This window comes from Chrysochloris asiatica, unplaced genomic scaffold (assembly GCF_000296735.1).
Source record: "Chrysochloris asiatica unplaced genomic scaffold, ChrAsi1.0 scaffold00186, whole genome shotgun sequence".
In the NCBI taxonomy this organism is placed as follows: Eukaryota; Metazoa; Chordata; class Mammalia; order Afrosoricida; family Chrysochloridae; genus Chrysochloris; species Chrysochloris asiatica.
The window spans coordinates 2,643,933-2,657,428 of NW_006408704.1; the positions used below are offsets into that span (position 1 = coordinate 2,643,933).

Consider the following 13,496-nt stretch of genomic DNA (forward strand, 5'->3'; position numbering starts at 1 on the left):
TTCAATTTTTGGTCCAACAATTTTGGGGTTAAGAATCATAGTGACCCTGTATAGGGTTTCCAAGGAGTGGCTGGTTGAGTTTGAACTGCTGAACTTCCACATTCACCTGCCACGCCACATTCAGCTCTGGAAATGCTATGGGGCAGTTCTGCCTTGTCCAATAGAGTCGCTATGAGTTGAACTGACTGGATGACAACAGATTTTTTTTTTTTTTTTAAAGGAGTTGCCACGAGTTAAAATCCACTCAACAGAAATTGATAACAAGTGTGCCCACATATTATCTATGTTTTCAAAGCTTCTACCACTGCTTGTTAAGCTTAAAGGATTAGTGGGTAGAAGGAGAATCCTCCATGGAGTTTCTATGAGTCACTCAAAAAGAACTACTGGCCCTTCTGGAAGGCAATGGAAAACACACTGAACTTGATTAGCCAGGAAGTCCAGTTTCCAGTTTCAGCTCAGTGACAAACTAGATGTGTGACTTTAAGATTACTTAACCTCTCAGGTCCTTTCAATGTCTTTACACACTGAGGGACTTGGAAAAGATCTCTAAAGGTTCCATCTTTTAGTTCTAAATTTAGCTAAAAATTCCTCAAATCCCTAAGACACAGTATTAAGACACAGCCTATGTTCTCTTTGTTGAAAACACCAATTATCTAGTCTTCAAGGCCATGAAAAATATGCGTTCTACTATTGTACAAAGGAGCTCTGGTAGCGTAGTGGTTACGAGTCAGGTTGCTGACCTCAAGGTCAGCAGTTCAAAACTGCCAGCTGTTCTGCGGGAGAAAGATGAGGATTTCTTCTCCTCCCGTAAAGATTTACAGCCTCGGAAACCCTATGCAGGGTCTCTATGAGTCAGAACCAACTCCTCGGCACACCACCACCACCACCTTTCTGCAGGTCTTTCATTTGTCACACAGAGCAACTGCCAGAGCACTGGCATTCTGTTTCAATTTGAGAGTATTCATGTAACTTGTTTAAAAAAAAAAAAAAAAGTCAGTATCAGTCAATATGTACCTTTCAGGAAAACCAGGTTTAACAAAGACTCATTAATTTTGGATTGAAGTATATTGTGTTTTTGTCAAGTGCCTTGATCAAGCTGGTTCCTACTCATAGTGACCCGAGGCTGCATATTTTTTCGGGAGCCTTATCTTTCTCCTATGGAGTGGCTCATGGGCTTGACCCACTGATCTTTTGGTTTGCTGTTCAGTGCTTATTCTACAGAGGCACCAGGCATCCAAGAAGTATAACAACATACCTTTATATAATGTCCTTTTACTGGACTTAATTCAACTTACTATTAGCATGTGACAGAGTCAGCCTTGTGTATTTAGGACTAAGATTACTGAACACACGAACTCCAAGCATGTGAAATACTTAGATATCCTATGTTTTAGATTTGGATGTTTTTATAGCACGTGGCTCTGTAGGATAAGCACTGAACTGCTAACCTCAAGGACAGCAGTTCAAACTCACCAGCCATTCCTCAGAAACCCTATAAAGGGTTGCTATGCGTTGAAACTGACTCGATGGCATTTGACAACAACAACAATCAGCTACTAACTGTAGGAGCATTCAAAATCAGATGGTACTTAATTACAAACATTAATTAAATCACATTTTCAAAATAATAAAATAGAATAAAGTAAATTGAGTCTTATTAAACTATTTTTTTTGTTTTTCATCATCAAAAGGGTGAATTTCTAATCACAGTAGACTTTTTTGACAGTTCATAAAGCTACGTGTCATGATTAATTTTCCAATTTTTATGTTTATTTTACAATAGGTTATTATGTAACTGGGAGTCTTGGTGAGGCATTGTAGGATCAGGACTAGACTGCTAACCACAAGGTAGGTGGTTCAAACCCACCAGCCTCTCCTTGAAAACACAATACATGGTTGCTATGAGTCAGAACTGACTTGACGGTAATGAACAACAACATTATGTAATCGAGACTTATCATGTAAAGAAAACTGTTGCTTTGCATATAGTTGTTGCCAGTGGGTTAGGTTTATCCATCTCTCTTTCTTGAGAAAACAGTTTGCACATTTTGAGGTTTTGTGGGATTCAGCAATCTAATAATGATCATTTTCTAGCTCCTCTAGAGCAAAGCAAAGGACAACTTTAGCACAAACAATAAATTATTTTTATGTAGGGGTAGGTAGCATTTTTCAAACGATCCCCAAAGAGTATTGAAACATTTGCTTAGTTTTCTTTCCAGAGTTGAAATGAGCCAAAAGCACTATGTCACCCTCCGGCTCAATTTCAGGTTCCCTGTATCTTGCTTGATATCACATAACAAATTCACTGAGCACCTGTGTATTTCAAGACATTGTGCTAGACAGACAGAAGTAGGAAATAGCAAGAATGAAAAGGACATGACTAGTAGGGGAGATTAAAAATACAGCTCGGGTTCCATTCCGAGTCAGTTGTAACCAGGCTCTGACATAAGCTGAACGCCTCCTTTCCCCTCCAGTTTTCTTAGCCTGCTACAGGCCGTGTTTTGAACAGTAAATCATAACAGTGAACAGCTGTTGAGTAAACACCTGAGAATAACATCAGCAAATGCTGTGCTGCAACCCCGTATGTGGGCCATATTACTAATGATAAGATGTGTCAATAAGAAAGGAGATGGTTTTGTAAGTGCTGTAAACAGAGTATGTTATATATCAGGGGACTTCCTGTGTGCACAAATTATTCCTCTTTTTGCTTACTACCTTTCACTACATCCTTTCTTTCCAGCTAAGCAGATGCTTCCTTTTAAGGTACCATTTTTACTGAAAGAGTAGTTCTCTCTTTCTGTCTGCATTTATCACTTTCTATAGTAGTGGTTATGAATCGGGCTGTGAACCTCAAGGTCAGCAGTTCGAAACTACCAGCTGTTCCTCGGGAGAAAGATGAGGCTTTCTGCTCCCGTGAAGATTTGCAGCCTCGGAAACCCTGTGCAGGGTCGCAATGAGTCGGAACTGACTCCACGGCACATAACAAAAACAACATAGCCCACCAGCTGCTCCTTGGAAACCCTATATAGGGTCATATGGGTTGGAAATGACTTGAAGGCACTTAACAACAATTCACTTCTGCTGTGGTGCTGTAGGATAAGTCCTGGGTTCAAACCCACCAGTCACTCCTCAGAAACCCTATACATACATTGACATTTACCAAAACTTGGCTCTTAAAAACCCATACATAGTGCTTGTCTCACAGCCAGATCTAGAGACTCTTCAGAGCTCTCCTTCTACCTGAGTTCTCTAGCTTTCAATACTGCTCCACCATCTGTACCCTCTTAATTGTCATCCAGGACGGACTCTGCTTTTCTGTTCTCCCCTCTTCCTGACTCCTAGGTTCCAGCTCACTGCCTTAGCTTATATTCTGTTGTTCCTATTGATTTCTGTAACTCACAAACTAAGCTGATGGCTCCTAGTCTCTTTTTTGGAGTTTTGGGTCCTTATTTTTCACTTCTTCCTACATTTCTTTAGACCTGGATATCCCATAAGCACCTCCAATACAACTCAAAAGCCAAACTCTTAATTTCTCCTCCAAATTGGCTCCTTTTCCTGGTTTCCTTTATTGTCCTCTTCTAAGAGCCCTGGTATGGTGCTATGGGAGTATGGTGGCTCCATATGATAAGCACTGGACTGTGAACCACAAGATCTGTGGTTCAAGACTACTACCTGCTCTGCTCTCTGTTCCCCCAAAGATTTAAAACCTCAGGAACTCTATACAAGGTTGCTATGAGTCAGAACCTTAACAATGACAAGGAGAAATTTCTAGCGTATTTAGGTGGCGGAAAGAATCAATTTGCTTAGCTGCTAACCAAAAAGCTGGAGGTTCAAGTCTACTCAAGAGGTGCCTTGAATAAAGTACTGGTAATTTATGGAGTCCTGGTGTGGCGCTGTGGGTTAATGCACCAGACTGCAAAGCCGTTTGAACTGCAAGGTCAGTGGTTCAAGCTCACCAGCTGCTCCTTGGAAACCCTATACAGGGTTGCTATGGGTCGGAATTGACTCGACGGCACTTGACAACAACAAGTTTCTGAAAAATCAGTCGCTAAAGCCCCTATCGTGTACCGTTTACTCTGCAGACACACAAGGGGTTGCCATGAGTTGGTGTCAACTCAATAGCAACTGGTATCCAAACTAGGTGCCCTAAACCCACTCTGGCTCCCTTTGTTCCCTCAGGTTCTTCTATCTGTTGGTGACTGCTCTGGAATTTCTCTCAATTTCATTTTCTCTCCCTTTAAAATGTCTTAGTTCACAGTATTGCATTGGCCTTAAATTATTGACTGGACTTGTCTTTTTCTTCTCTAATTTATCCTGTTTGCTGCTGTCAGTAGTTTGCTATTTGGGGGCTGTGGTGGTAGGTGTTTATTTTTGTTCTCTTGCTTCCCAAGGCAGAATGTGGTGTCCTAGGAAAGATACACAACACACAGAAGAGGAAGTCATCAGGGATAGAAGGTGTTTGAACTGGGCATAGAATTTTGACAGAGAACAGACAGGCATAATGAACTAAGGCCCAAAGGTTTTCAAGCATAAGACATTTTCCAGAAACTCAAGTTTGCCTGAAGTCAAGTGGAAAAAGAACAGCAGTAGGAAAGGAAGTTGAGGTCAGATTTTGGAGAATCATGAATGCTGTGGGGGGATTGAGTACTACAGTTGCCACGTGCATTACCAGTTTTTTACTTTGTACCTTTCCTGGTGTGGCGCTGTAGGATAAGCACCGAACCACATGGCTGGTGGTTCAAACCCACCAGCTGCTCCTCAGAAGCCCTATACAGGGCTATTGTAAGTCTGAACTGACTCGACAGCGCTTAACAACAACCTTCTCTGAAAGTTGACATTTTGGTACTTTTCCTTTGTATCACAAACACACACGAAGATGCTCTGTAAACCTTCACTCAATTCACAATTAAAAAGCTAAAAAGCAGAGAAAGAAAAAAGCAACATGCTAAAGTTTAAATTTATTTTCCATTCAGACTTTCCCTGGCCTCCTCCCGCCCCCCAAATACACTAGAGCTTCTATTTCAGGGAAGGAGGGCATTACCTTAGAAATACTGACTGCCACAAAAGGGTGAAATTATTTTTCTGAATTCTTAGGAAGTTTCGGAGAAATTAATTTTAAATCTGTCAGGTTTTTTTGTTTTCTAAACTGAAAAATAGCATTTTACGGCAGGCCAACCTGGGCCAGCAAAACAAATGTTTCACTAATATTTGTATTTATTAAAACTATGATTTTATTCAAATTCAAAAGGCATAGAGAAACTCTAACTGAATGTAGCACAAGTCAATTCTTCTCTACACCAAAAAACAGAAACAAAAAGAAACCCCTGCGTATCTATAGATTCCAACTCACAGTGACCCCACAGACAGAGCAGGATTGCCCCAGAGGGTTTCCAAGGCTTTAGAAGTTTCACAGAGCAGGTTTGCAGCCCGATTCGTAACCACTACACTACCAGAGCTCCTAAGGAAGCATTAGCCCATGAAAATATTGTTATCAAGGCTCTGGAGATAACAGCTTCACTAACAGAAAATGAAAAACAAGAGTAACTGAGGGAATTATCACTTAGTAACAGAGAGACCCTCAACAAGATGGATTGGCCAAGTGGCAGCATTGATGGACTCAAGCGTGGCAACAGTAATGAGGTTGGCCCAGGATTGGGCAGTGTTTTGTTCTGCTGTGCATGAGGTCGCTATGGGTCGGTACTGACTCAATGGCACATAACAACAACAACAAGAAGCTATAACTACCCTTGGGTAGCCTAGGAAGCTGGGCCTTTATTTCTGCTCTACTTTCATTCTGTTGTGGCACTGTAGGATAAGCACTGGATTGCTAAATGCAAGGTCGGCAGTTCAATCCCACCAGCAGCTCTCAGAAACCTTATACAGGTTGACTATGAGTTGGACCTAACTTGACAACCCACAACAACCACGACGCTTCCGTTTTGAGCTTTCCTCAAAAGGCCGAGTGTAGACAGGACAGTGAACTGACTAGACACCGAACCGAGTGTGCTTAGAATGACTCAGGAAGCCTTCCCGAGCAGTTAGTGGGATGGACCATGGTCTAGAAATAATGAGATATCAAATGACAAAATAATTAGGATGTGTGTTTATCTTAATCGTTAAAGAAACATACAACACTTTCTTCAAAGCACATCAGAATATCACTCAGCCATAAAGAGAAATTACCTCCTCACAGGTGCTGCAATATGAGGGACTGTGAAGAACATTATGCTGAGTGAAGTCAATCGGTCACACACACAATGTATGGCCCCTCATATAGGTACATAGATTGTGACCAGTGTTTATTACTGGTCACCAGGGGTGGGACATATTGTCCGGAGGAAACAGTCGCTGGAGAAGGATGTCATGTTGGATAAGGTGGAGGGTCAGAGAAAAAGAGGGAGACCCCTAACGAGATGGATTGGCCAGGTAGCATCATTGATGGACTCAAGTGTGGCAATGGTAGTGAGGTTTGCCCAGGATCGGACATTGTTTCATTCTGCTGTACATGGGGTCGCTATGAGTCGGTTCCGACTCGATGGCACCTGACAGCAACAACAACAAGGGGTGGGAGGGAGAGAAGGGGGAGTCACTGCTTACGATGTACTGTGTTTCTATTAGCAGTGGTGGAAAAATCTGGAAAAGGATAGTGGTGATGGTTTCAAAATATGTCGCTGAACAGTACATGTAAAAATTGCTCAATCAGTAAATGTTATTTATCTCCATGTTTCTCTATAGATACAGAGATGATAGATATCACAATAAAATAAATAATAAAAAAAGGAATACATCAGTCCATTATCTGGGTGCTTTTTCTACTTAAACTGAAAAATACATACTTGGAAAAGGAGACAATTCCAAAATTATGTTTCTCTTGGGGTTTTGGTTATGTGTCACAATCAAAATGAAGAGGAGCCATGCAGAGGCTAATATACCATTTACACTTTCTTTAACCCACAACGCTTTGGATTTATACACTGAAGGTATATTACTTACTCACTACGTATGTATTCATCAGAAAAGCTCTGATTCAGGCATATAAATGGTACCAAAACATATAGGTCAAAAAATGTAAATGAAGGCAACTGCTGGATTCCAGATGTCTAGACATTTGGCTAGAGTGTGACATCTATAAGATACAAAGTTGTTGTGGTTAACTGCAGTTGAGTCAGTTCCAACTCATAGCAACCTTGTATAGGGTTTCCGAGTCTTTATATCTATCTTCATGGGAGCAGAAAGCCTTACCTTTCTCTCACATAAGACACAAATTGCTGGCTTAAGAGTGAAAAATCCAGTGAATTAGGTTGTTTAATTGATACAGACACAGAAGTAGCGATTCAATCAGATAAATGATTATAGTGAGTTTCAAGCAATATTCCCCAGGGCTCTAGGTTCTTCAAAGTTAGCTCAAAAAACTTTCTTCAAAGCTGCAAATTGGCAGCTAAAGGGAAAGCCAAACACACTGAACAGACTAAATAGAGACAAAAGAGCAGACATAAATGTAACACAGAATAGAATAAATTTATTTTGAGGGATTTTTATTTCTTCTCATGTACCCTGAAGCAGCTAAGTGTTGGTTTCCATATGCTACTAGAAGCTGCTGCTAACTTAGAGGGATGTTGCATTGAGTGCAATTCACATAAAATATTAATAACAGTGGAAACTTCACTACTGTAGGGTTCTCACTGGCTAAAGCAATGCATTTGAAATAGTAATTACAATCCCCTAAAGAACTTTGTATTTGGAAACGTTTCCTTCAACAGGATAACAGGAAAACACTAATTAAAACCCAGTTGCTGAGTTTTCTTTATTGTGATTAGACTGTATAGAAGTTTCCCTTTCTGTGCAGCAAACACATTTTGATAATAATAATAATAATTAAAAAAATAGGGAACCCTGAGAGGAGATTTTTTTAGACATGTGTATAAATAACTCTTTAAGTGTTGAATTGCTTATGTCTTTAATGTTACGGCTGGCATTCAATGCTAATATGTTTTTGCCTTTGTAGGAACTACTTAAGACTTTCTATCAAGACAGCTTCTCTCTCTAACCCAAAAAGCCCACTGTCAGGGAGTGTATTCTGACTCACAGGGACCCTGTGTAGGGTTTCTGAGGCTGTTAAACAAAACAAAAGAAAAAACCCCCAGCAGAAAGCCTCCTGGTTCACCCGCAGAGCAACTGGTGGATTTGAACTGCAGATCGTGTGGTTAGAAGCCCAACTTGTAGCCCATTATGCCACTAGAGCTCCTTTCTCTGCAAATAGAATTAAATTAATTGTCATATGAAGTCAGAAGATAACCCTATTTTCCAGTTTATGGTAACTTTGACTTTTCTGGGAAGGGAAAATTATACCACGAAGACTATATTGTTAAGTGCCATTGAGTTGGTTCCGACTCATAGCAACCCTGTCTACGGTCTGCAAGGCTGGAGTCCTGGTGTGGCACTATAGGATAAGTACTCAACCCTAAGGTCAGTTTGAACCACAAGGTTGGCTGCTTGGAAACCCTATACAGGGTCTCTATAGGTTGGAAACTACTCAACGGCACTTAACAACAACAAAAGTCTTTACCGGAGCAGAAAGTCTCATCTTTCCCCTGCAGAACTACTGGTAGATTTGAACTATTGATCTTGTGGTTCTCTTGTAATCCTACATAGTTTGGGCTTTAAATAGTGTAAGTAAGAAGAGATAAATTTTACATAAAGGTGTGAGATGACATTTTTTTTTAACAAGAAAAGGAAAACTAGCTTAAAGAACCAAATGGAGGCTGTCAGTGACAGTGACCTTAAAGTCAACAATTTCCTCATAAAGATGAAGTCAGTTTATTACAACTTGTGATTGCATCACCTGAAATATAACCCTTGACTTAAAATGTGGCCTTGTGTTTTATGAGGTCTGAAATGAAAAGGAAATTGATGGAATCAAACCAGCAAATTATTTCACAATCAATGACTACAGTTGTATGTAGCTACACAGCAGATGCAGAAATTGCTGAAGAAAGTTGGACCAAATTTCCATCCTGTCTAAGGCTGCTGATAGCTTTATTTAAAATATATTCTTGCTCGAGAGAAACTGACTAGCAACTTGCATTTCCTTATCATTTCTTGGGTTTTCCAGTTCCTGCCCCAGGCCAAGCTACCCTCCCTTGGCAATACAATCATGATTCTCAATTTCGTATGAATCATTTCCTTGCCATTTAAGAAGTTAATGATACAAATAGCATTTTGTAAACTAATTCTAAGGGGTGGGTCTTCCAACTATCTTGATGGTTTCCATTATGAAAACCAAATATCTGTGTGATGGAAGAAAATTTTAATTTTCACTGATGCTTAGAATCTTTATAGATGAAGATTGACTTCAAAGATAATCTCACTAGCTCAATTAGGAAAGAAATGAGGCAAAGGAAAGGTAAAACAGAATATAAAACATAACAAAATACTGAATTTAATTCGATCACTTTGCTATTTTATATTCATTTGGGGTATTAATGATGTTTGAAGATCTAATATTTAACAAATATAGTGAAATATTACCAAGTTACATCTAAAATTTGTTTTTGTCAGCCCGTCAGTACATTGGAATTAAATGGTGATACAAATGTTTGTTTTTCAAATAAGCCTATGTTGTATGACTTCACTGAATTAGGTCTACAGTTCATGAAACACATGGATCTCCTCGGATCTTCCTATTATTTCATTTACATCCGTACTCAAAAGTCATAAACTTGATCTTAGATATGGGTTTAAAAAGTAGAAAGGTTTATTTCTTTATTGGTCCTAGGGAACTTGTGGAACTTTTAAATATTTGCTTGACCCCTTCAGTAAGTCTTTATGTTCCTTGAAGCCAAGGACTCAACTTTGCATAGTAAAAAGAGAAAAAACAAAACAGACCTCTCCAAATCAGCAAAAAAAAAAGAGAACATAAAACCCACCCCACCCCAAACCAAAGACCATAACAAACATTAAACCAGCTGCCCTTTCTTCAGTCAGTTCCGATTCCTGGCGACCCCGTGTGTGTCAGAGCAGAACTGTTTTCCACAGGGTTTTCAATGGCTGGATTTTAGGACACAGATCACCAAGACTTGCTTCTGAGACATCCCTGGGTGCACTATAAACTCCCAACCTTTATACAAGCAGTGGAGTGTGCTAACGTACCTACATCCAGGGAGCCCAGGAAAGAATCTAAATTCTGCTATGCCACTTGGATGTCCCACTGCTTGATTTCCTTATATTTAAAGTAGGAAAAAAATACCTATAGAAAGTGCATGAGCGCAATTTTTAAAAAAAATGCTATTTAAGCAACATAAAACAACTCAATCACAATGATCATTTGTTTGAAAACACTACAGTGTTTCCTTAATCCATGAGATTTTCAAGTCTCTTCTCTCCTCATGACAGATGTCAAACCACAGAAAGAAGCATTCCACACTAAACATTTAAAAAGCCTGTCTTACATCAGAAAGGTCATATCAGCATGGGGTGTTCTGAAATTGGGCATTTGGTGGGCAGTGTCCTAGAGTGGGCAGATTCACTCACCATTATGAGACATTCCCACAGCGAGACATTTCTGAAACCGACAGTACTGACATTTATTTCTACTTTTTTTGTGGATCCGACAGTTAAGATCGCATCTATCGTAAATAAGCTTCAATCTGATAGTTCTCCGGAAGAAACCCTACAAGGGATAAGAGAAAAAAAAAAAAAGCAACTATTAAGTCTCAGTGACACACACATGAAAAAGGTCCCTTCATCAGGATAACAGGGAAAATAATAATAGTAAACCCTGAGAAGAGATTTTCTTAGATATGTGTAAAATTCCTTATGTGTTGAATTGCACAATATAGCAATTGTGGCTAAACATCGGCCTGGGAAGAGGGAGGGTCGTGATACAGTTCTGTCACTGTTGACTTTAAACAAACTGCTTTACGCTTTTGAAACTCCATTTTCTTTTGAGACAAGATAAAGGATTAGAGGGTCTCCAGTCTCCTTTAGACACTGACCATATCCAGTGGATGCCATCCAATGCCCCTTGGTTCTCCATTTGTTTTTAGGATGCTCTAAAAAGAGCTCTGAACTGACTCCACAGCACATAACAACAAAAACAAAAAGAGCTCTATATTTTATGTAATGCAAATAAAACACCATGTTAACCAGTTCCTTCTCTCTGCAAATCATTCCAATGGCGTGCCCAGCCAGCTTGACAAAGTTATAATCATTTCATTCTAAACCACAATCAGAGCCAATAAAAATCCACATGTGGGTAATTGTTTGGAATTTTCTACATTGCCTAATTTCCTGGATAATTTATTTCATTTATTTGTGCAATTGAAAGAATGCCCTATAACCATTGTAGCCTATGGACCAAGAGAGATAATACGAAAGAACATTAGAGGCAATGTAGAAGACCACAGGGACTTTACCACTATCACAAATGGCATACGTGTGTGGGGCTAGTTCTTTTGGAAAGTACTGAAGAAACATTTATAATCAGAAATGTTTTCTGACTCCATTTTTGTGGTGGTTGTTGACAATATTCCTACTCATTTCTGCTATGTTCAGCTTTATGAAACTCAAGTCCTAATTTTTTCAAATTTATTTGTCCTCATTTGGTACAAAAAGCACTGAAGGAGGGACAAAGTTGCACTGACTTTCTCCAGATTCCTATTCTGAACTCTAGACAGGTCTGTCCTCCTGCTTACTTGACATCTCTACTTGGAAATCTAATAGCATCTTAAACTCAACTTGTCCAAAATGAACTCCCAAATTTCACCCAAAAGTTTACTTTACTTTCAGTTTTCTCCATCTTGTCAATGCAACTCCACCCTCTCAGTTTCTCTTACCCAAATCCTCAAAATCATCCTTGTCTTCTGTCCCCACTCTCACAAAATGCAATACGTTGTTTGGTTTTTTGATGGCTGGTTTCATGAGTGCTGATTGTGTATCCAAGCAAAACGAAGTCTTTGACAACTTCAATCTTTCCTCCATTTATCATGCTGCTATTTATTGGTCCAGTTCTGAAGATTTCTGTTTTCTTTACATTGAGGGGCTATCTATACTGAAGGCAGGAGTCTTTGATCTTCATCAGCAAGTATATAAAGCCCTCTTTGCTTTTGGCAAGCAAGGTTGTATCATCTATATATCGCAGGCTGTTAGTGACTTGTCCTCCAATTCTGATGACATGTTCTTCTTTATATAATCCAGTTTATTGGATTATTTGTTTCAGCATAGATTGAATAAATATGGTGAAAGGATACAACCCTGGTGCTGACTTTAAACCTTGTTCTGTTCTAAACACTGCCCTTTGGTCTATGTACAGGTTCCTCATGAGCACAATTAAGTGTTCTGGAACACCCATGGTTCCCAATGTTATCCATAGTTATGATCCACCCAGGCTAATGGCGTTCTGGCGTGATGTTGTAGGAGAAGCGTTCAACCAAAAGGTTGGTTTGAACTAAAAAGTTGGCTGTTCAAACTCACTAGCCACTCCTCCGAACCCTACACAGGGTCACTGAGTCAGAACCAACACGGCAGCAGTTAACAACAACTCAGGCTAATACATTTGCCTAGTCAGTAAAACACACGTGAACATTTTTCTGGTATTTTCTGCTTTCAGTCAAGATTTGTCTGATGTCAACAATAATATCCGTTGTTCCACATCCTCTTTTGAACCCAACTGAATTTCTGGCAGTTCCCTATTATCTTCAGCAAAATTTTACTTGCATGCAATATTAATGATACTGTTCAATGATTTCATTGAGTCATTGTTCTTCTTAGGAACGGGCACAAATAGGAAACTCTTCCAATCAGCTGGCCTGGTACCTGTCTTCCAAACCTCTTGGCATAGATGAGTGGGGGCCTCCAACACTACATCAGTTTGTTGAAATATTTCAATTTGTGTTCCATTAGTCCCTGGAACCTTGCTTTTTATCAGTGCTTGCAGTGCAGTTCGAACTCCTTTAACACCACCCATTCTTGATCATATGCTACCTCTTGAATTAGATGAACACCAACCATTTCCTTTTGGTGTGGTGGATCTACATATTCCTGCCATCTTCTTTTGAATGCTTCTGGCATCATTCAATATTTTGCCTATAGAATCCTTCAATATTGCAAGTTGAGGATTGCATTTTTCAGTTCTTTCAGCTTGAGAAATGTGGAGCATGCTCTGCCCTTTTGGTTTTTTAACTCCAGGTTTTTGCACATTTCATTATAATACTTGACTTCTGTCTTCTTGAACTGCTCTTTGAAATTTTCTGTCAGCTCTTTTACTTCCTCACTACTTCCAGTTGCTTTAGCTTTTCTACACTCAAAAGCAAGTTTAGGAATCTCTTCTGAAATCCACTTTGGTTGCTTCTTTCTTTCCTATTTTTAATGACCTTTCACCTTCTTCCTATATGATGGTCTTGACGTCATCTCACAACTCTTCTGGCTTTCGGTCATTCATGTCTATCTGTTCTTGACATGGTCCCTACGTTTGGCTCTTACAGATATGTTTTATACTT

The 13,496-nt window shown here is 39.5% G+C and overlaps 1 protein-coding gene across 1 annotated transcript in view; it reads right to left on the reverse strand.

Annotated features, from left to right (window-relative positions):
- PPARG (peroxisome proliferator-activated receptor gamma) overlaps positions 1-13,496 on the reverse strand; it is an 87,056-nt gene that overhangs the window by 39,214 nt on the left and 34,346 nt on the right. Inside the window, exon 4 of the mRNA XM_006872174.1 lies at positions 10,531-10,669. Coding sequence (XP_006872236.1) covers positions 10,531-10,669 — 139 coding nt within the window. The remainder of the gene's footprint in view (positions 1-10,530; positions 10,670-13,496) is intronic.